The sequence below is a fragment of the Marmota monax genome, unplaced genomic scaffold (genome assembly GCF_021218885.2).
Source record: "Marmota monax isolate L192 unplaced genomic scaffold, Marmota_monax_Labrador192_F-V1.1 WCK01_AAM20220418_F8-fsc00107, whole genome shotgun sequence".
Taxonomy (NCBI): Eukaryota; Metazoa; Chordata; class Mammalia; order Rodentia; family Sciuridae; genus Marmota; species Marmota monax.
The window spans coordinates 6,238,022-6,262,978 of record NW_026693761.1 but is presented as its reverse complement, the minus strand read 5'-3'; the positions used below and the strand labels follow the sequence as shown (position 1 = coordinate 6,262,978).

At 39.4% G+C, this 24,957-nt stretch overlaps 1 protein-coding gene across 1 annotated transcript in view; it reads right to left on the bottom strand.

Moving 5' to 3' along the window:
* Nucleotides 1-24,957, bottom strand: part of Pou6f2 (POU class 6 homeobox 2) — a 370,228-nt gene that overhangs the window by 35,814 nt on the left and 309,457 nt on the right. The window contains exon 5 of the mRNA XM_046460650.2: nucleotides 20,354-20,494. Within this exon, the coding sequence (XP_046316606.2) occupies nucleotides 20,354-20,494 (141 nt within the window). The remainder of the gene's footprint in view (nucleotides 1-20,353; nucleotides 20,495-24,957) is intronic.

Below are 24,957 nucleotides of genomic sequence, written 5' to 3'. Positions count from 1 at the left end.
AAATATTAATATTTTACATATTAAAAGTATGTCTTATGGTTGTAGACTGCAGACATTGGCAGCATATTCATTGGCAGAACCCCTCTGCTTTATTCCATAATGGATTCAAATCTAAGAGGTTGTTTTACTCAGGCATTCACTCATGTACAAATTGATCACTCATGTACACCTAGGAATTCATTCATTCACTCAGTATATCCTTTCTGAGGGCCCGCTGTGTGCATGGTACAGGGTCATACCACATTGCACTCATGTCCACTAAAGAAGGTCAGGAAATTACCCAGCCATGTGAATTCTGCAAACCTTTTATTTTGGATTAATAGATTTTTTTTCTGTAAATCTTGTTCTCACATGGCACCAGCAACCCCCCAATGAAGACAGCCTAGTCTCCCTGTGGGCAGGATAGTCAAGATGGTAGCAATTTATATAACCTAAAACTCCTGCTGTTGACAAGAGTTCTACAGGAAACTGCTGCAATTGTCAATGACTTTTGGTGGTCTTTGGAGGTCTCTCCTTTTGAAAAATGATTGTTTACGTGATCAGATGTTTCACTGGACACCTGTGTTCATTGAAATAGTTTCTTATTCTCTCTTGAAAACGTAGTTTTTTTTTTTAACTCCTCAAGGAAGGCCAATATTATTGAAAATTCATTTCTGTATTCCACTTAGTGAATACCTACTGTGTACTTTTCTCAGGTACTGTTCTAGATCTTGGGAATTCGAGAAATATGACTATTTTAAATCTTGCTTTTAAACCACCCTGACTATATATGAAAAGAAAGAAAGGAAGAAAGGAAGGAAGGAGGGAAGGAAGGAGGGAAGGAAGGAAGAAAGGTTGGTGTCTAAAATGCCTGCAGAGGTTAGGTAACAATCAGAACTGTTTTCCAAGGACAAAAATTGCTGGTTTCCTACAGGAGAGCAGAAATGACAGGCATGTGGTTGGGAATAGAACCTCCTCAGTGACCAGACTATAGTCATAACCTCTGTACATTTTGTTCTACCTCAAGAATTCTATGGATTTCTTACTTGGTAAACAGGGATTCCATTCCACCATGCTCTCACAAAGCTTCCCCCATCTATGAATATATTTTAATTTTCCTATCTATAAAATCCTAATTAGAATAAGAAAAGGACATTTCAATTCATGGTTATTTATAACAAGAGCACATATAATATTTCATAAAAGCAAATTCCTTCAAGCCTTAGTTTTGATTTGTAGCTTCTCACATTACTTATTCTTTTTTTCTCACTTTATTTATTTGAATATTACTTATTCAGTGGGATAAAATGAAAATATTTGTAAAGATGATCTAATACTTCCATTTTCAATTCTCTTCAGTGGTTTTACGTTTTCATTATATTTGTCCACTGGAAAGTTCAAGAATTTTCTATGAACCAGAAAACAAAGACAAATTCTTAAGGATGAACTGGAAACATTTTTTTTTCCATCATCATTTCCCCTTTTCTCAAATGATTACAAATTAAACTGTGAGTTCTTTTCATGTTCTCTGCAACTGCCAACATTGTAGAATTGCAAAAACAGTTTTTTTTTTCCTTTCAAAAGAATATCACAACTGGGGTGAAGCCATCTTTTTTGCAGAAAGACCAAGTTTGTGAGCCTTTACACGGCTTTGCCTAAGACTTTAACTTTTAATATGAGCAAAAAATACTTAGAATTTGGAAAAGTATTTCTGCTTCTGCCTGTTGGTACCAGATTAAGAGACTAAATCAGATTAAAGTTATTTATTGCTTGGGAGAACACCTTGACTCAAGGCTTGTCCTTAGAAGCTTTAGCAAACATTCCCAAATGAGGCCCTAGACCTATGAACTGTTCATTTTATATTTTTTCTCCAAATGAGAGAGAGAAAAAAAGAGCTACCGCAATGATAGCAAAAATCTAATCAGGGACCAGTGATTTCCAATATTCCAAATTCATCCTTCATCGAAATAAGTTCTTATTCAATGGGAATTGGTGAAGAAAATGTTTGGCAATTGCTCCAGAAAGTGCTATACATATTTAGCATCTCCTAGTTCTGTGTTTATACGCAGTGAGCGCACTCAGGCTGTAAAGTTGAATTTAAATTAGGATAAACAACAAAACAAGACTCTAAGAAAAGAAAAAAAATAGGGTGGAGAAAGAGGCCACTCCAAGTGCCATTAAAGATGCATCTGTTTATCATCACCCAGTTCTGTGAGTCCAAGATGATTCATGTGCATTTTATGAAGAGAATATCCATTGTTGTGGCAAAATTAAACGTATTTTGATACTTGCATGCAATATTTATCTATCTGTTCAATCAGAAAAAAGTTGTCCTCATCACTCTAACATATATTACTTTTTCAATTTCCTGCAAGTAATGTTTTCTTAATGTTCTTTAGGGTGAGACCACAGATTTTCTCATTTCTCACAACAAAGACCACAGTTCATTAGAATTATGCTGATGAGTTTTTCTCATAAAATTGCATCCCCATTTTCATAGATGATCAATCTGCACCTTTATCCCCAATGATCAGGCAATTTTTGATAGATGGAAGAGGGCCAGATGTACTCTTCCAACTGAACTTCTCAGAGTTTTCTGGCTCTTACTTTATTTTTTTTTTTTTATTTTTTTTTTTAATTTTTTATTGTGGGTTGTTCAAAACATTACAAATTTCTTGACATATCATATTCCACACTTTGATTCTAGTGGGTTATGAACTCCCACCTTCACCCCATACACAGATTGCAGATTCACATCAGTTACACATCCATTGATTTACAAATTGCCATACTAGTGTCTGTTGTGCTCCGCTGCCTTTCCCATCATCCACCCTCCCCCCTCCCCACCTCTCCCCTCCCCTCCCCTCCTCTCTCTCTACCCCCTCCACTGTATAACCCTGAGGGTCTCCTTCCATTACCGTGCAATTTACCTTCTCTCTCCCTTTCCCTCCCACCTCTCATCCCTGTTAAATGTTAATCTTCTTCTCCTGTTCTTCGTCCCTACTCTGTTCTTAGTTACTTTCCTTATATCAAAGAAGACATTTGGCATTTGTTTTTTAGGGATTGGCTAGCTTCACTTAGCATAATCTGCTCTAATGCCATCCATTTCCCTGTAAATTCTATGATTTTGTCATTTTTTAATGCAGAGTAATACTCCATTGTGTATAAATGCCACATTTTTTTTATCCATTCGTCTATTGAAGGGCATCTAGGTTGGTTCCACAGTCTTGCTATTGTGAACTGTGCTGCTATGAACATCGATGTAGCAGTGTCCCTGTAGCATGCTCTTTTTAGGTCTTTAGGGAATAGACCAAGAAGGGGAATAGCTGGGTCAAATGGTGGCTCCATTCCCAGCTTTCCAAGAACTCTCCATACTGCTTTCCAAATTGGCTGCACCAATCTGCAGTCCCACCAGCAATGTACAAGTGTACCCTTTTCCCCACATCCTCGCCAGCACTTGTTGTTGTTTGACTTCCTAATGGCTGCCAATCTTACTGGAGTGAGATGGTATCTTAGGGTGGTTTTGATTTGCATTTCTCTGACAGCTAGAGATGGTGAGCATTTTTTCATGTACTTGTTGATTGACTGTATGTCCTCCTCTGTGAAGTGTCTGTTCAGGTCCTTGGCCCATTTGTTGATTGGGTTGTTTGTTCTCTTATTGTCTAATTTTTTGAGTTCTTTGTATACTCTGGATATTAGGGCTCTATCTGAAGTGTGAGGAGTAAAGATTTGTTCCCAGGATGTAGGCTCCCTATTTACCTCTCTTATTGTTTCTTTTGCTGAGAAAAAACTTCTTAGTTTGAGTAAGTCCCATTTGTTGATTCTAGTTATTAACTTTTGTGCTATGGGTGTCCTATTGAGGAATTTGGAGCCCGACCCCACTGACTGTAGATCGTAGCCAACTTTTTCTTCTATCAGACGGCGCGTCTCTGATTTGATATCAAGTTCCTTGATCCATTTTGAATTCACTTTTGTGCATGGCGAGAGAAAGGGATTCAGTTTCATTTTGTTGCATATGGATTTCCAGTTTTCCCAGCACCATTTGTTGAAGATGCTATCCTTCCTCCATTGCATGCTTTTAGCCCCTTTATCAAATATAAGATAGTTGTAGTTTTGTGGATTGGTTTCTGTGTCCTCTATTCTGTACCATTGGTCCACACGCCTGTTTTGGTACCAGTACCATGCTGTTTTTGTTACTATTGCTCTGTAGTATAGTTTGAAGTCTGGTATCGCTATACCGCCTGATTCACACTTCTTGCTTAGCATTGTTTTTGCTATTCTGGGTCTTTTATTTTTCCATATGAATTTCATGATTGCTTTCTCTATTTCTACAAGAAATGCCATTGGGATTTTGATTGGCATTGCATTAAACCTATAGAGAACTTTTGGTAATATCGCCATTTTGATGATGTTAGTTCTGCCTATCCATGAACAGGGTATATTTTTCCATCTTCTAAGATCTTCTTCTATTTCTCTCTTTAGGGTTCTGTAGTTTTCATTGTATAAGTCTTTCACCTCTTTTGTTAGGTTGATTCCCAAGTATTTTATTTTTTTTGAAGATATTTTGAATGGAGTGGTTGTCCTCATTTCCATTTCAGAGGATTTGTCGCTGATATACAGGAATGCCTTTGATTTATGCGTGTTGATTTTAAATCCTGCCACTTTGCTGAATTCATTTATTAGCTCTAATAGTTTCTTTGTAGAGCCTTTTGGGTCTGCTAGATATAGAATCATATCATCTGCAAATAGTGATAATTTAATTTCTTCTTTTCCTATTTTGATGCCTTTAATTTCTTTCGTCTGTCTAATTGCTCTGGCCAGTGTTTCGAGAACTATGTTGAAGAGAAGTGGAGAGAGAGGGCATCCCTGTCTTGTTCCAGATTTTAGAGGGAATGCCTTCAGTTTTTCTCCATTCAGAATAATGCTAGCCTGAGGCTTAGCATAGATTGCTTTTACAATATTGAGGTATGTTCCTGTTATCCCTAGTTTTTCTAGAGTTTTGAACATAAAGGGATGCTGTACTTTGTCAAATGCTTTTTCCGCATCTATCGAGATGATCATATGGTTCTTATTTTTAAGTCTATTGATGTGGTGAATAACATTTATTGATTTCCGTATATTGAACCAGCCTTGCATCCCAGGGATGAATCCTACTTGATCATGGTGTACAATTTTTTTTATATGTTTTTGTATCCGATTCGCCAGAATTTTATTGAGGATTTTTGCATCTAGGTTCATTAGAGATATTGGTCTGTAGTTTTCTTTCTTTGAAGTGTCTTTGTCTGGTTTAGGTATCAGGGTGATGTTGGCCTCATAGAATGAATTTGGAAGTTCTCCCTCCTTTTCTATTTCCTGAAGTAGCTTGAAAAGTATTGGTATTAGTTCTTCTTTAAAGGTTTTGTAAAATTCTGCTGTATACCCATCGGGACCTGGGCTTTTCTTAGTTGGTAGTCTTTTGATGGTTTCTTCTATCTCCTCAATTGATATTGGTCTGTTTAGGTTTTCTATATCCTCCTGACTCAATCTGGGCAGATCATATGACTTAAGAAATTTATCTATGCCTTCACTATCTTCTAATTTATTGGAGTATAAGGATTCAAAATAGTTTTTGATTATCTTCTGTATTTCTGAAGTGTCTGTTGTGATATTGCCTTTTTCATCCCGTATGCTAGTAATTTGAGTTCTCTCTCTCTTCTCTTCACTAGCATCGCTAAGGGTCTGTCGATTTTGTTTATTTTTTCAAAGAACCAACTTTTAGTTTTGTCAATTTTTTCAATTGTTTCTTTTGTTTCGATTTCATTAATTTCAGCTCTGATTTTAATTATTTCTTGCCTTCTACTTCTTTTGCTGTTGTTTTGCTCTTCTTTTTCAAGGATTTTGAGATGAAGTATGAGATCATTTATTTGTTGGTTTTTTCTTTTTTTAAGGAATGAACTCCAAGCAATGAATTTTCCTCTTAGAACTGCTTTTAATGTGTCCCATAGATTCCGATATGTTGTGTCTGTGTTTTCATTTATCTCTAAGAATTTTTTAATTTCCTCCTTGATGTCTTCTATAACCCATTGATCATTCAGTAACCTATTGTTCATTCTCCAATTGATGTATGCTTTTTCCTTCCTTCTTTTATCGTTGATTTTCAGTTTCATTCCATTATGATCAGATAAGATGCATGGTAATATCTCTACTCCTTTATATTGTCTAAGAGTTGCCCTGTGACATAATATATGATCTATTTTTGAGAAGGATCCATGTGCTGCTGAGAAAAAAGTGTAACTGCTTGATGTTGGGTGGTATACTCTATATATGTCAATTAGGTCTAGGTTATTAATAGTGTTATTGAGTTCTATAGTTTCCTTATTCAACTTTTGTTTGGAAGATCTGTCCAGTGGCGAGAGAGGTGTGTTGAAGTCTCCCATGATTATGGTGTGGTGGTCTATTAGACTCTTGAACTTGAGAAGAGTTTGTTTGACGAACATAGCTGCACCATTGTTTGGGGCATAAATATTTATGATTGTTATGTCTTGTTGGTGTATGGTTCCCTTAAGCAGTATGTAGTGTCCCTCTTTATCTCTTTTGATTAACTTTGGCTTGAAATCTATTTTATTTGATATGAGTATGGACACGCCTGCTTGTTTCCGAAGTCCATATGAGTGATATGATTTTTCCCAACCTTTCACCTTCAGCCTATGTATGTCTTTTCCTATCAAATGCGTCTCCTGTAGGCAGCATATTGTTGGGTCTTGTTTTGTGATCCATTCTACTAGCCTGTGTCTCTTAATTGGTGAGTTTAAGCCATTAACATTTAGGGTTATTATTGAGATATGGGTTGTTCTTCCAGCCATATTTGTTTATTTCTGTTACTAAACATTGTTTGTTTTCCTCTTTGATTGTTTCCCCCCCCCCCTTTACTGTCCTACCTCCCACTGTTGGTTTTCATTGTTATTTTCCATTTCCTCTTCCTGTAATACTTTGGCTAGGATGTTTTGAAGAGATGGTTTTCTAGCTGCGAATTCTTTAAACTTTTGTTTATCGTGGAAGGTTTTAATTTCATTCTCCATCCTGAAGCTTAATTTCGCTGGATACACAATTCTTGGTTGGAACCCATTATCTTTCAGTGTTTGAAATATGTTATTCCAGGATCTTCTAGCTTTCAGAGTCTGTGTTGAAAGATCAGCTGTTATCCTGATTGGCTTGCCCCTAAATGTAATCTGCTTCCTTTCTCTTGTAGCTTTTAAAATTCTCTCCTTATTCTGTATGTTGGGCATCTTCATTATAATGTGTCTAGGTGTGGATCTCTTATGATTTTGCACATTCGGCGTCCTGTAGGCTTCTAGGATTTGGGATTCTGTCTCATTCTTCAAGTCTGGGAAGTTTTCTTGTATTATTTCATGGAATAGACTGCTCATTCCTTTGGTTTGGAGCTCTGTACCTTCCTGTATCCCAATGACTCTTAAGTTTGGTCTCTTAATGTTATCCCATATTTCTTGGATGTTCTGCTCATGGTTTCTTAACAGTCTTGCTGAGCTGTCTATGTTCTTTTCCAGTTGAAATACTTTGTCTTCATTGTCTGATGTTCTATCTTCTAAGTGTTCTACTCTGTTGGTAGTATTCTCCATTGAGTTTTTAAGTTGGTTTATTGCTTCCTGCATTTCTAGGATTTCTGATTGCTTGTTTTTTATAACCTCTATCTCCCTGTATAGTTGATCCTTTGCTTCCTGGATTTGTTTGCGTAATTCGTTGTCGAAGTGATCTTTCATTGTCTGATTTTGCTGTTTAATGTCTTCCTTGATACTCCAGATCATCTGAAGCATGTATATCCTGAATTCTTTATCTGACATTCCATCTGCTGCAGCTGTTACCTCTTCTAAAGTTGCGTTGACCTGCATTGCTTGTGGTCCTTTCTTTCCTTGTCTTTTCATACTGCTTGCGTATCTTTCCTGCAGGTGCGGGCGGCGGCTCTGCTCTCTCCTTATTCCAATTGGGGTGTCGTGGCTACCACGCCGGCAGGTCACTGGGCCTGTTCTGGGAGCTGGTGGCGGCTCTGTTCTGCCCCTACTCCAATTGGGGTGACGTGTCTGTCGTACCAGCAGGCCACTGGGCCTGTCCTGCTGGTCGGTCGCAGATCTGCCCACCTTTCGGGCACGAGTGGAGGCTCTGCTTTGCCCCTACTCCAATTGGGGTGTCGTGACTACCCCGCCTGCAGGATGCTGGGTCTGTTCCTGGCAAGGGAGGCGACTCTGCTCTGTCACTACTCCAATTAGGGTGGTATTTGTACCCCGCCGGCAGGCTCCTGGGCCTGATCCGCAGGTCTGTTGTAGGTCTGCCTACCTTGAAGGCGCGGGCGGTGGATCTGCCCTGCCCCTCCTACCACGCCTGCGGACCCCTGGGCCTGATCTGCAGGTTGATCACTGGTCTGCTCACCCTGCGGGCACGGGTGGCGGTTCCGCTCCACCCCCACTCCAATTGGGGTCACGTGACCACCACACCGGCAGGGCCTGATCCGGGCGTGGGATAAGGATCTGCTCTGCCCCTACTCGAGTTGGGGTGACGTGTGTACCACACTGGCAGGCCACTGGGCCTGACCCGCCAGGCTGTCACAGGTCTGTTTACCTTGCAAGCGCGAAGGGCGGCTCTGCCCTGCCCCTCCTACCACGCCCATGTACTACTGGGTCGTGGGTCTGCCCACCTGGCGGGTTTGGGTGGCGGCTCCGCTCCGCCCCCTCTCCAATTGGGGTCACGCGGTCACCACGCTGGCGAGCCGCTGGGCCTGCTCCGGGGGCTGGCGGCGGCCCGGCTCCTTCCCTCTGGCTCGAGGACAAATTGAGGAGACTCGGGTGACTGAGCCTCACCCCCCTTACCAGGAGACCAACTGCTTATGTCACCGCTGGTATTGATGAAGATCTCTCCTCCACCGCTTTCTGCTGACATCAGATCTCTGCCATGTTGGTATCCTATGCGAATGGCAGCATTTCGTTCCCCTTGCCAGGCAACCCAAGCAATGGGTGAGTCCTGACCTGCCCTCAGCAGGACCCGGACCGAGACACAGTTTCCGCGGGCTCCCAGCCCCGGTCCAGGGAAGTTCCGGGAGCCGGAACTCGGCCGCTCCGTGCTCGGTGTAAGCTCCTATAAGTGTAGGCTCCAAGAAGCAGCCCCCGCGGGCTCAGTTCCGGGAGCCGGAATTCGGCCGCCTAGTGTTTGGTGTATGCTCTGATAGTAGCAGGGTCCAAGAAGCAGCCTCCGCGGGCTCCGCAGCCCTGAGCCAGGGCGGTTCCGGGACGGTTCCGGGAGCCGGAACTCGGCCGCTCTGTGCTCGGTGTAAGCTCCTACAAGTGTAAGCTCCAAGAAGCAGTCCCCGCGGGCTCAGTTCCGGGAGCCGGAACTCGGCCTCTTGGTGTTTCGTGTTTGCTCTGATATTAGCAGGGTCCAAGAAGCAGCCTCCGCAGGCTCCGCAGCCCGGAGCCAGGGCGGTTCCGGGACGGCTCCGGGAGCTGGGACTCGGCCGCCCCGCGCTCCGTGTTCACTCCGATAAGATCAGATTTTAAGAAGCCCCCAGGCGCTGAACCCTAGCAATCTGTCTGCAAGCCGCAGGCGAATTGCAGCCTGAAATTACCTGTTCTATGGCTGAATGAGCTGCGGTCAGTCAAAAACAGGTGTGGTGACGTCAGTTTACCAACATGGTGGCTGCTGGCCTCCTCTGTGGTCTGACCGGTGTGGAGAACCGAGATGGACCGCTTCCTTCCCCGTCTCGAACCCAGAATTCAGCCCTGAGTGCGGTGCTTGCGCGTCTGGCAGAAACTGCAGCGCTGTAACCCTGCGTCTCTATCCCAGCGCGCCTTGCAGACTCCAGCCGCGGGGCGATTCGCTGAATAAGCAGTTTTACCCTCCGTGCGACAAACCTCTCGCGTTTGAGTCCCCGTAGCCGATCCTCATGCGATGGAAATCCTTCCTCCAGGTTCCGGCGCACCCCACTATTGCTGGAAATTCCCAACAAGATATCCTTCAGCCGTCCTGACTTGTCACACTCCCACACAGTGAAGCAGCACACGGGGGTAATGCACTCCCCTCGCCGCCATCTTCCCTCCTCCTGGCTCTTACTTTAAATGTCCCTAAAAAATATACATTTGGTATTTCAAATTTGGTCCTGAGGAAATGTGATTTATCATCACTGATAAATCACTAACACAATGATTTCCTGACTGTCCTGTTCTAGGCTCAATGACTTTTAATTAATGCCAATAGAATGAATTTTGGGATTTTACATTACTTTTGAAGTATAGTTTTATCAGGAATATTTTTCTTGCCAGTCTTTCCAGATGAAATAATTCATGAAGTAGACATTTATGTTATTAAATAGTGGAGAAGTTGATGTAGTGATACTTAACATCAAAAAACAAGTGAGTCATTTAGTTATAGAATCATTAATTTAATCAACATCTCAGAGTTAAAAAATAATATATTTAACTTCTTTAAAATATTTGGAGCATTTCTAGCAGTGTTTGTTGAATCAGCTTTAGTTTCTGAGAAGAACAAATTCTTAGTGCTTTCTGATTCATCTTAGTTCTTCACTGCAGAAACAAGTCAAGGTACATAAAACCATAGATAACATCCCCACTTCTACTGTCTTATTTGCATGTGAGCCAAAGGGGCAGAAGCTCTATTTTTATATATCTTAAAACATATGATTTTATGTTTTTGATTTATCAAAAATCAAAATGAGTTCTTAAGAGTCCCAGATTACCATGTCCTGAGCATTCGATGCCACTCCCTTTTGTGTTCATTTAAGAAATTTGTGTATCACCTTCTAAACATAAGTATCCTTTCTCTCAAGGACACTTTCATATTTAAAAAATAGTTCTCTTATAACCCAGTGATACTGAGAAGATCCTCACATTAAAAAATCTTCCATGTTTAAGTTGCAACCAAATCCTGAACTTCTATGTGAACTTAAAAGAAATGTTTGTTTTTCTCCCTGTACATATCACTTGTTCCCTCCCTTTGATTACCTGGGATGGCTTCCTAACATTATTTACAGATTTATTGAAGGCAGATGGGAATGTTTTTATTCTAGGGCACCAGAGGAAATCAAGGTACTTACATGAACCTTGTTAGTAATATAATCCTGATTAAATAAAGCATTTTTTACAGAGAAAAGGGTGCTATTATGTCCAGCAGCTGCATAGCCATGTTAGGGAAGCAGGCTGGACATCATATAGCTGACTGTTGCTTTAATCTGGAGGAAACAAGGTTGTTAAGTTTACCTGGTTACTAACAGTATGGTCAGCAGATTCAAAATTGTGAAACAGGTCCTCACTGCATGCTGGCGGGACCATGGTTTCAAGAGAAATGTGGTCAAGGGACATGTTTAGCATTCACTATTGAAGTGCTAAATGTTTAACATCCTTTATATTGTTAAGTCTTTATAGCAACAGTGAAATGTTAAAATAAATTGAAAGCCAAGTAAATAGACAGTTGTCAGTTTAATTTGGCAGGCACTGTATTAGATACAGTAATGCTGTATGGCCCACTTAAAAGCCTTACACATAAAACTTTAATATATTAAATAGACCTTTAGGTCTACCACCCTAAGAGGATTTAAAAAGTATGTGTATTTGTGTGTGTATATGGGTGTGTGTGTGTCTGTGCGCACATTTACACATATCACAGGATTCTTTCTTTCCTCATGGTTAAAATGCCTTATGGGAGCCAAGAGACCTATGATCTGCCTGGGCCAATTCTGGCAAGATGATATACAGACCTGAGATAGACTTTCTAAGGCTAATGTACTGCTTTAGAGACTTACCTCTCTAATATCTTTGATCAGCAAAAATAATAATGATGAAAATATAAATAAAATAACCTGATTATTTATAGCAACAGTTTTCAAAGATATGTATTTATGTACACCTTCAAGAAAAGTCTGAGATTGAAGGGTAAGAAGTATAGTTCTCATTTGCAGATGGAGAAATGAAAGTTCTAGAGGTTCTGACATGTCTATGGGGCATCCAGGAAGTAAAGTAAGTCTTTAAACAAGAGAAAATCAGGGTGGTATAAGAGAACGGGTGGGGCCTCTGGGCCAAAATCTCAGTTCTGCCACTTACAAAGGGTTTTATTCCAGGGAGTCACTTAACCCTGGGCATCTTGAGAGTTGCACAGCTGGGATAATCAAACCTAACTATGAATTGCTCCAGGAGGATTATTGATGACACCAATCCCATGATGCAGGCTTAGAGCAGGGGAGATATTATTTTCATTGTTCTTTTCTAGAAGTTGCTTGGCCCAAGGGAATATCCAGATAAAACTTAGCACTCATCTAAGAGTTAACATGGTTAAAGAACTTAGCATGCTGAAATGAGTCACATGATTATTATTAGGGAGAGAATTTTGCCATAAGGATGCAGTAATTGGAGTGCAAATATGCTAGTGAAAAAGCATTCAAAAAAAGGTGGTTCTGACCAGAGCTATAAATGGCGTCTTTAAGTTACTACCTGTTTAGAATTATAGCTCTTAATTGGGATCCTTCAGGAGTTAATTGGCCCCTCTCCTATTCTTCAGAAAGAAAGGATGTGCCAATAGTCTTGACAGAGAGGCCTACACGAGAGAAAAGATTTCCCTATTTGCAGGAATATGAAGAATTAAAAGCAAAGAAAACCAAAACAAAATGTTGTTGTGATCAGGGCAGGAAAAATGACCGCACAATGTTCTGCTTTAGGTGAAAGACTGGTCCTCTCTACTCAATCTCCAGGGGCAAAATCCACACTGGATTTTTAAAAATTGTATATTCCTGCCCACCCATTTTATTGCACATAACAAGTTGCACGACTGAGTTTTGCTGGTGAAGAAGGGTGGAAAGAAAGATCTCAGAGGAGGCTTTTAAAAATTAAGTTGAACAGGTTTCTGGACTGAGGATACTTACATGTCGGAAATGGAGGTGGGGAATGAGGGGGTGGAACGTGAGGCGGAGAGAGGGGAAGCTTTTGGCAGCTCTGGGGAGATCTGGATGAACAATAGGCTGCCTATTGTTCAGGGATGAGGGACTGCACTGTGCTTCTGCTGGTGGAGCTGCTGGGCTCTGAACCCTGATCAGTACCGCGTGTTGGCTGCAGCCGCAGAGCTGCTCTGGTGGCCAAACCTTCCAGGAAGTCCAGAGTCCGCAGAATCACTGCTATCAAGGCTCAAAAGCACCATTTACCCAAGAGGGCCACAACTCAGAATGGCAAGGATTCAAAAGCTGGACTTCATTGATTCATCAACCGCCTCCCTGGACTCCACTTCTGACCTGTCATATAGCAGATTACAAAACTCCAAAGGGAGCGTCTTTTCAGCATGGGCCTTGGGACAACCACACATTAATCTGCACTCGATTTGCATATTATGAGTCCCAGGGAGTTCTTGGAATGGTCTGAGACCCCTTATTTCTGAAACATAATAAGTAGGCAACAAAGCAGTAGCACAAAAGCAAAGCCCGTGTTGCAAAGCAAACCTCCTTAGGAGGAAGTTCTTTTCTGATTTAAATGAATATTTCGCATTTAAAAAACCATGGACAAGAATGAGTGTGAATTATTTCCCGTAGCATTTTTCTAAAGCCTGCTCGGAGAGTATAAATTCTGTGAAGTGTTGGGTTGGGGAAAGAGGGTTTAAGAAAGTTAAATTCCGCGGGGTGGCCCGATTGCCCATCTCCACCCAGGAGAATAAGCCACGCGAGTCTCTGCAGCGCAGGACCTGAGTTTGTGGTGGGCACCAAGCTAGACAGCTGGGCAGCTCATTTGACCCGGGAATCCTTGTTTGTGGAGCCTCTAGAGGGGCTCATAAGGCTCACACTTAAGGAAAACCTGCATTAATGCAATTGCTTCTTCTGAAATGAGGAAACAAAGCTCTTAATCGGGCTCGAAGGGCAGATTTGATATGTTATTAGAAAGATCGAGGTTGTTTATTATTGTTGTTTTATCTTTATTACTTCAATGAAGCCTGGGTAAAATTCTTATAATGTTAGTAACCCCACAAACATATATTTCCCAGTCTCTAGGCAGAGCAGATTTTTATAAATGTTCTCTAAAAAAAATGCTACTTGGAATATAATTCACTCAATGGGATTTAAGTTTTATACCTTTTTTATATATAAAAATCTTCATATGATGACATTTGCAAATGAGAAATTAAAATCTTTTGTCAGACTCTTTGAAGTTTTGGTTTGGAAAATATAGCTAAAACCATTAGTTAAGCATGTTATGTAAATAGATTGCTCTGTTCATAATCTTCTTGAGAAAACACACAGTTGCCAACTCTGAACTTTCAATAAAATAGGTTTGGTTCTTATTTATGTAAAATGTTTAAATATACTCTATTGTTTCTCTGTATTAAAAACAGTATCATTTTGTATGCAGTTTGTATCTTGCTTTCTCAATATTTTGTAGTAAAAAAAATTCAAAACTTGCATGGAAAAGAGTCACCGATTTATCAATGTAATTACTTTGGGAATGGGAGGAAAGGGTATCAATTTTAAGTTTGTCTGTAATTTTTTGGGAGGGAGAAGGGATTGAACTCAGAACCTCATGCATACTAGGTAAGTATTCTACCACTAGGCTGAATCCCCAGCCCAACTTTTGTTTCTTTTAAAAATGAACAAGAGAAATGAAACTAATATGGAGAATGTAAACAGGATGTTTTGTGGTTTTTTTTTTTGTACAGTTAGTTGATATACATTTTATGCATGTCACCATTAAAAAAGAAATACAACAATATATATGAAATTCCCTAAATTCTTTGTCAATTGGCTTTGGCCCATTATGTTCAATGCTCCTCATTTGCTTTGGTCACATGGTCAGAATCACATACTATTTTCCACAGGGATTGGAAATAGTTTTACAAATTTGTGCAGCTATAGTTTTGTAGATTCTTTTAGCAGATCTAATAAAACCTATAGAGGGCTCAATAGACACTTATTGAATACATTCATTTATCTCTCAATCCTTTGGCTGAGAATAGCATATGTTATAACTTTATCTTTGTTCATCTTGTAGTGATTTGCTCTAAAAGATTCCCATCTTCCTATTTAAATTATGTGCTAAATTATTCCAGTGGCACATAGCAGGGTCAACTGCTGGCTTTTCATTTGAAAGGGAATAGGTATAATTTATTAAATGCATGAGACATATCAGGAACTGTGCTAAGCACTTTTCCTATTATCAAGTTTAACCCCACGACAAATACATGTGAGAAGCCTTATCATTTCCCTTTTATTGATGAGAAAACAAATGCCCGGAAAAGTTATATAACTTATCCAAAGCCACACAACTAAAAAATGACAGTGTTTTGTATTTTGTAGCTAAAACCCATGCTTGTAGCTACTCTGCTGCCCTCTGGAGATATTATTTAGTTCATTATTACAATTCAGAGGAGTATCTGTATGTAAGCATCATGTTTCTTCAATTCTAAGATACATATTTTAAAATCACATTTAAAGTGATAATTGGACAGTTGGTGTGTACATATAAAGTGCTAGTGATATTCCTGCTTCTCCATACACCTTTCTCTAGCCCACAGCAGTTGAATACAGGCGAGTCAAAATCAATGGTTTGTACAAGCCACAATGCATAGGCTATAGGTAGTTTTTCTTTCATCAGCTTGAGATCATTTTAGAAGGCAGCTTCTATCCTACATTGCTACAGCAAATCCTTCTGTCTCACCAAACCAATTCTGCTCAGCCAACATTTAGTCATATTATAATTTGTCTATTATTGAATAACCTGTGTGGGTCTCCTTACCTTTTTTATTCTATTTGTACATTAAAAATAATGTTGTTTAGTTGTTTTGTTGTTGTTGTTTTTACTTGACTGGCTCTTTAAAGACAAAAGGGGAGGGGGTCTTGGAGTTTACTTGCTACCACTTAAGGAAACTTCACAGTGGTCGAGGACTTAATTTCATCAGGAAACATTCTCAGCTTCAGTTAAAATGTAAAATGCTTTCTTTAACCCCAGGATAAAATAAAATTTCATTTGCTTTTACTTTTCTGTAATAATGCCAATAAGGAGATATTGCCAGGGGCACAAGGGAAGCCAATTCTATTGCTGAACAAATCGATGGAAAATCTACTTGCCAAATTCTGAACATACTCACTGAATGTGTATTAGGAACACACACACACACAACACACACAACATACACACACACACACTCACACACAAACACACTCACACTCCCCCAACCCACTGCTGAACTATCCAGAATAAAGATGAGATTTCCTTAGAATAACTTAACGCCTTACTACTAAGATTCTCACTCTCTCAAATGCCTCACACATAGATACTCACACAGGTTCATGTGAAGTTATGAACTGAAAACACGTATCATCTTGATTAATAGATAGCATTTATGGAGTGATAGCATTGAGAGAAGATTGTGAGTCTGACTCCATTCTAAGCACTTTAATCCTAGAGCTGGTGTCATTATTATCCCTACTTTTCTCTGGAGGCACAGAGAGAATATGGACATTGACCAAGGTATCCTGACTAGTGAAGGAGAGTCTGGTTCTCAAAGAACCCTTTCTCTTTACCTATACACTGTATTGCCTTTTGCTGCATATGCAAATCAAATATGGTTTTCTTGAAAATGCTAAACAAAACTCTAAGTGGTGATGAAAAAGATAATTCTGGTCAACATTTATTGAATCTTTACCTGTGAACTCAGGCATTGTGGTAGGCTCCCTACCCCCATGATCATATTTAATGCTCCCAATCTAGGGGCTTAGATTTTATCATCCTTATTTTGTAGTCAGGAAGACTGAGGCTTAGACGGCTCAAGGAATTTGCTCTAGGTCATAGAGCTAGCTATTGGCCAACCTGGGATTCAAAGATTCACTAGAGATGTCTAGTGCTTATCCCATTGCCTACCAATTCTTGCATGAACTCCCAATCCACTAAGAGAACTACTGTCTGTGTTCATAGCAATGCCATATCCAATATCAGTTTTATGACCACTAATAACCAGGAGGACATTTGCTACCTTCCCGTCTTAAAGCTGAGTCTGACCTAATTTTAAAACCTTTTAACATTCCTGGGTGAGACATGTACTTTGTGACTTAGAATGTAGCATTTCTGTTAAAATGAATAACTCTATTAAATAGTAGTGCCTGCCTTTTGAATTAATGGTACATGAATGGGAAAAGTTAGAACTTATAGAAATGACAGTTTTACTTTCATATTTGCTCAAATTATTGGTTCTGGTGAACCAAAAAAAAATGGGAGCAGAAATAAAAACCCTTTGATATAGTGAGATTTCCCATCTAAGTTTATTGGAATACAGTTAATGGAGACACAGATTCCAAGATGGGGAAACAAACTGCTAGTTTGTGAGATTTCTTCCTATTGAGAGTGGAAGTCCAGGACCCCAAAGGAAGATTCTGGCATGTCTCCTCACGTGGGGTGGGATGCCCACCTGAGGCACTAGACATGGTACCACTTGTGCTGAGTGTCAGGGGCTAGCACAGGTTGCAGGAGGTATGACTGTTTCACATGGCTTCCATTTGAATTTTAAGGGTGAGGTTGTGGCTTGGGTTGGTTATATCACTGGCCCAAGATCATAAGACCAGGAAGAGGCAGTCCCAAGTAAGTCTGGATTCAAAGGCAGTGTTCTTACCTACTGGGCAATCCCATCTTTTGTTTCCAAGTAGCCAAAAGAATCTTAGCAGGTGGAGAGTGAAGATCAGGGCATTTTGGAATAGAATTATCCCACTTCTTAATCAAACCATATTTGATTTGCATATGCAGCAAAAGGCAATACAGTGTATAGGTAAAGAGAAAGGGTTCTTTGAGAACTAGACTCTCCTTCACTAGTCAGGATACCTTGGTCAATGTCCATATTCTATACACACCTAACCTCACCAATCAGCATAACTATCCAGAAAAATGTGCTTTTCAAACATAGGTTTAGATTTTAATGCAAATTTCAAAAGTTAAAAAAAGAAGAGAAAGAAAGAGAGAGAAAGAAAAAAAAACAGTTGACCTCAAAAGCTCTAGTAAAATAGTCTCTAAATTTATAAGAGTTTTCTCTTTATACCTTTTCTTGGAAAATTCTTTGGAGACTTTTAAGAAATTGAAATGGTATAGTAATTCTAGTTTCCATGTTATTTTGAACAAGGCTAATTGTATTAACCTGGTTCTAATGTATTCTTACCTTTTGTATCACCCTAACACAAGCCACACACACACACACACACACACACAACATAAACCAAATAATCTTTGCTTGTATCATTTGGGTATAATTTGACTACAGGCTGTTTACCTCATCTTCAAAGGCTCAAACACGCATCTCTGTGCCAACAGATGCAGGGTATGCACCCTTTTCTGGGAAAATGACTGTGTTTATTCCCAAATATTACAAAGATTAAGACAAAAAAAAATAGTGTTTCATGAATGTGGCCAAATCATCTGCTTGAGAGGTATTTTAAATCTAGGACTCTTTCTGTACTAGGAGGTGGATAAGATACCATAGGACACATGTTAAAATACAGGCAAGATGTCATGAATGGGCATGATTAGTGTCTCTGTAAATGTAATTTTTTTTCTACTTTGAGAGGTTTGTTTACTACATCAAATACCATAGCAGAGTTTCTAATTTTCTCTTGGCTACCTTTTGGCTGGGAGCTATCCCTGGGCTCAGAGGCTAGCAAAGATTGTAACTCTAGTCCCTGAGAATTTGTAACTGGCTAAATGATCAGCCATTAAATCTTCAGAAAAATAAACTCCTAAAAATTCCTTCTACATAATAAAGCATTTTACCCATCATAAATACTCAAATGGTAGAATATGGTAGTGCATTTTACTTGAATGTTGGAACAGAAAAATCAGAGGGAAATACCCATTCAGGGAAGTGTGGTTCCTATCTTAAGCTCTTAAAATTTACATCTCAAGGGCCATGCACCTAGTAGGAGTGAAAGAGGGTGTTCTATTTCTGGGCACAGCTCTAGAAAGCATCTTCCAGGACCAAACTGATGTGAATATGAGTTATAGATATTAAAACCAACTTTTCCTCCACCCCAGCAACCTCATCCCTCCAGAAATCTTAATAGGCTTTTGAGAGCCTCCATTTGGAGCTGGCTGCATAAAATGATCCTTTGATGAAAAGGGATTGGAACAAGGGTTAAAGCAGACATTGAAAGGTTACTGTAGAGGGCACAGTGTTCATACAACCCTCCTTTAATATGTGTGGTGTGCACCTGTGATAAGATGATTCATTACATGGGGCCTGTCTTTGACAAGCTCCATCGTTCAGCCCTCCGGGTTCTGACGGGACAATCCTATACCCGCCCAGGAAATATAACAAGGTCAGCTTTTTCTTTCACTGGGACATAGATGAAGATGGTTTAGCTTATAATGCATCTTTGTTTACTCTTTATGTAAAATAAAAAAACAGGGTTTAAGACATTGCAATTCCTGCTCTCCACATAGCAGGCCAAGCAGAGTACATAAACAGACTGCAGGATAAATAAATAACTCCGAGAGAGAAAATCTTTATGAGGATGTAAGCTCCCCATGTTTTTTGATTATAAGCAGCTACATTGGAGAAGCACGTACCCTAACAGTGAAGCTGGGTTCTGGGTCAGGCTTTCCATTGGAAGATACCCTCAATATGGTCAGATTCCACTTGCTTTGTATTTATGCACCTTTTAGGTGTTTTGGGTTATCCGAAGCTCTGGTGAACATGACATGGGCACATTAGCCATGGAAAGGAATGGACTCTTATGATAAGAGGATGTAACTGGCTCTGACAGACTAAAGAAAATCTACACCCAAGAAAAAGACCACCCAGCTGATAGGAGAATCAGCAAGAGGCCAGGGCCACAGGGCTGACTTGCAATTGGCATCTTTCTAACTCATCCTTTTGTCGCTTTTACAGGACTTCTTCCTTAGTTTCCCCTACACCCAGAAGTTGGCTTTACTGAGATTTGTTTAGAAATCTATAGCAATCAGGGAAGGAAACTTACCAGTTTCCTCTATTATATCCAAGTTTTTTTTTTAGTGCAAAATAAAAAAGCAAAACTGAAATTTTATTTTTAAATTTAACTTTTGTTTGTTTGTTTCAAAGAATGCCCCAGTAACGAGAGTTAAATTCTTCAACTAAGGTCATAACATGAGTCATTGTATAAAAATAAAAACAAAATAAAACTTTGACATCCTCGGGGAAGGAAAGAAAAATCTTGCTTCTAAAATATAGAAACACCTCCCAACCCTTCTCCTATTCTTGACATTCCTAGTAAACATTATTTATTTGCCTCAGATAGATGCGGTTACATATCACTGTCATGCAAAAGAAATTCATTTCCTTTCCGAGTTCAATCTGCCATAAAAATTCACTCTTGTTCCCATCTCCCACTCACCTGTCCTTGTGCATTAGTAACTAGTTGACCTGTGACCCCCTGAAGACTGGAGAGGGCATTGCCAAAGGCCTGTGAGCTTGCTATGGAGCCCATGGCTGCTGCAGCCGCTGCGGCCTGACTTGCTAGAGGATTATTAACCAGCTGCAAAGAGAGAAAAGATCAGGGTGAAAACCACTGAGAGGCACAGGCATAGCACACGGACATAACATTCACGTGGAGGGGGAGATAGTTCTCGCCCCAATTCTTTCATGCAAAGGGCCCCAAACCCACTGGCGGGGCCTGGTAAAGAATCCCTTGGAAGCTCCAGGCTTGGGGAAGAACGGAAACAAGGCTGGAAGAAAAACCTCCACCAAAAGTGGGCTGCTTGGTGGAGTGTGGGCTTAAAGCTAGTCCCAGGGGGAATGAGTATGAACCTGGAGGATAGAGAGATGATTTTGGAGGAGTCCCTGGATTTTGTCCTCTAGAGTAAATAAAACTCTCAGGAAATGATCTGCTTTTCTTGAGATAATCATGGGAGTAAAATAGGATGTGGTAGGGAGATTTGTGAATGATTTGTCACTTCCACAGGAGAATTGCAGTTTCTTTTAGAGTTGATGGTGAGGCAGATGTCCCAGCCCATTTTCTTCTTTAAGGGGAGTCAGAGTTACTAGAAATGGAAATCTGTGTGCTCAGAGGATGAGTCCAGGGCTAGGATGTTTGGCCGGGGGGGGGGGGGGGGGGGGGGGGAGGCTTACTCTGACTATGGGATTCAAGGTCAAGGAGAAGATCCTTTAGTGAACAGTCAGTTGATCTTTACTTGCTGTGTTAGCTAATATATGGTCTTCTTTTGGCCTCTTTACTGAGACAAGGGTAAAACAAAGAGGAAGAAAGAGAGTGGGGAGAGAGACCAGCTCAGGGAGGAGGTTTTGACTGCCAAAATCTGTTTTTTCCATGGAGACCAATTCAATATTCTTTATCCTGCCAATTTTCCACGCCACAGGTTTTCAGGCCTTCTGACCATGAGGCAGAAGTGTGGCTTGAACTGAAATCTGCATTTAGGTTAATGACTAGATATAAATTCAAGAAACATTTAAACTATTTTCACAGTATTGGTTTTGATACATGAATTTCATTTGTATTTATTCTAGGGTGTTATTTTTTCCCCATATAGTTTCTCTCAAGTACAACAATTGTTGTGTATAATAATGCATTTTCCATCACCAGTTCCCACATCCATGAAATTCCTGCATTTTAGCAAAAACCTGCCAAGGCTAAAACTTGGTAGGAAAAAAAATAATGCCATATTTAATTCAAGTTCTGGTTGCTCTTCTAAAAATGCTTTTCTTCTTCTTCCTCTTTTTTTAAACTTTTTTTCTTTAAATTCTTCATTTTTTGTCTCAGCCTCTCTTTTTTCTCTCCTTTCCCTCTTCCCTCAAAACATATTTTATGACTTAATTTCTACACTTTTAATCATCTGATGAGGAAGAAAATACTAATTATCAGAGGAAATGAAATTAATAATTATTTTTAAATAATTATTAAATGAATTTAATAATTATTTTTTCATTAATGTGATATTCTTATCTTATTTGTTTTTTTATTTACTTACAACTGAGTTTTACATAACTAGTTCTACAGTAATTCCATTGACCTCGCACATTGTCTCAGAAATGGAAATCCATTTTAAGCTCATTATTTTGTCTTTTGCCTTTATCTCTCTCCTAAAAATCAAGAACAATTATTTTTATTTATATATATATATATAAAATCTCATTCTTTGGTCTAAAGAGAAACCCTGTCTTATCCCAGATTGCCACCGTGGGATTTAAAATTTAGGTTGGCCTTTGTCTTGGTTTTCTGGCTGTGTTTATAGAGTGTCTACATAGTGAGTAATAGTATGTGCTGAGAGAAAACTTTGTGTTTAGTTCGACTACCGAAAGTGAGAAGAGTTCATATTATCGCTCTTACTTTTGTCCTGGTGTCAGGAGACTGCTTGAGGGACCTGCCACTGGCAGCACAGACACTGTTCGTGGGTGCTCCATTCTCAGGTCACTTGCCAAATACTGTGTTCACATTTCTTTTATGCAATCAAGTTGAAATCATAATGAAATTCTTGAGTTTCAGGGAGATCTCAGAATAAGCTTCTTAACTCAAAGAAAGATTAAATTATGTGCAATATGTTTTTCGTGTTGCATAGGCCATTTTGTCCCTGAATTTTGGATGAAAAAAATTAAATTCCGTGCGTATAGAGTGCTCACAAAAGCCAAGCAGTCATTCCTATTTAATTTAGAGAAAATATTTTTAGTAATTGTAGGACTTTTCTCTAATATCTAGGTCAATCAAAAGCTCATATAGGAAATTATGGAATTATACTCTCTGGATATAATACAATAGTAGAGATTGAGAATTCACCATGTTTAGAACATTACTTCAGCTATGGTCCCCGGTATTTGCTGAAAATCCAGGTATTGCATAAGGATTAAATAATCATTCTGTATATATAGCAAATTATGTATTTAAAAATGTACTTCTGAATCTTTGTGTTTGTGGGTTAGAAATGGGTACACTTGAAGTGCTCTGGAAGGTTGCTTCAGCAATCACAAATATACAGGGTTTGTTTATTTGTACTGTTGATTCCTCTATATCCTGGTCTCAGGTGGAAACCTAATTTGTTCTTTTTGTTGTCTTTTTCTCTTTATGGAGCAAATGCCAACTCAGATGACTCTCTCTTACTTCCCATCTGATTTCCTGGTAGGTCTTTGTGAAAGGTATCTGGGATTTGGGGCAATGCCTTGCTGGCCCCTAACTCTAGAGTTAGAACTACAAACACAGAGTGTGGTGCATATAGATAGTGGACAGTGGAAACAAGTCAGTTTGTAGCTGATAGCATTTCAGGTGAATCATGGGTGGTGTCGATGGATGCAGCTTCATAAATACCTTTTGGCTTTTCTGTCTGTGACTGCTGGGGCAGGGATGTAATGTGCATTAAGATAAGTGGCAGGGAGGGGGAGGGGGATAGTCAGGAAACCATAAGTGTTTTCCTCATCACCTCAGGTCATGTCACTCTGTATTGTCCCCAGTCATGTCATATTAGCAGTGTTCCTATCAATACTTATTCTTGATTGGAGACTCAGGGTAGATTTAGACAGCGGCAAACCCATGCACAATAAATGCACATAATGAGCATGTTAACGTTCCAGGGTCAACTGGATATTTTGAAGCTGCTGCCAGATTTATGCCTTCAGATCTTTCATTGCCAATGTACCTAACCAGCAAAGGATGGCCCAAATGAAGTCTGACTGTATTATACAGTCACATTTTCAGCAGATCAACTCAAAAGACGTGCTGAATTCTGGTGCATGCTTGTTTATAAATGCAGAAGCTCTCAAAGCAAGGATTTGCAGAAGGCAAGAGTTCTTATGTTACATCCAAATGGATTCTGGGCTTGAATACATAAAACTACAATTCTGGAATCTGCAGCTAGTCTAAAAACCCACTCATAGAATCACTGATTTCTTGACATTTTCCCCTAGAATTTTACAGAATAAAATAACAACATAAAATTTTAAAATAGTTTTGTCACAATGAAGTAGAACTCCAAATATTACCTTCCTCCTGCTCATCCATTAGTATAGCTCTGATGCAAGACAATCCTATTTTGTTACTGTAAGTAAACCATGCCTCATTTTCTCATGAGTAAAATGGGTGTAAAAATAATACCACCCACAGGGTTATTATGAGAATTAAATAAATGAGGCCAATTTTGAGAACACAATACTTGGCATATATTATTTTCTTAATACATGTTAGCTAATATTCTCAGAGTTCATGCTGTGCATGAGAATTTTGAACTAATCAATTTATCATAATTAGGACTCACCCCCATAAATATCTTCTTACCTTGGAAATTACATGATCAAGAATAATTATTCTGTATTTTTATAGCAGTTCTATGTTATATTTTTTTTAAAGGGCTGTTTGAAGGAAGTTATTAGCCACTTAACACAATGGGTAATTAGATGAGGTGAGTTTCATGGTTTAAAAGACAAATGCTGTTTTAAAGTATTTTAGAATGGAGGGTATTCAAAAACAGTATTTAAAACATGGCTCTCTTGCTTATTTTGGAGATTTGCTATTTGATTGGACTTGCTCATTAGTGGGGTGTGCCACCCTCCCCGCCTATGTAAGCTCTCTGAACCCCATTGTGTAGGGTGTCATTATGTAGGCATGACTAATTGGATCTTCAGTTATTGTAATTCAATTCTCAGCCCCTTTCCCTTTATTGGAGGTTAGGGGCAGTGTTATGATTCTGAGGCCAAGATTGGTAGTGACAGACCAGTACAAGAGAACATTGCCTTTTTAATAGTACATTATTCTCAACCTTAGTTTCCATTTCTAAAGTTACATAAGGACATTCATTTTGGAATTTAATTCGTGCTTCATGTCAAAATATTTTGAAATAGTCTCACAGTTGCTGATTTGATGGTGATAGCATTAAAAAAAGATTTACTAAAAAATAATACCCTTAAGATTTGTAATGAATTACTTCTCTGTTCCCTATTCATGTGGATACTGGGTGCTTACCTCAGATTGAGAGTAAGCCCATATTTCCAAATCTATTTGCT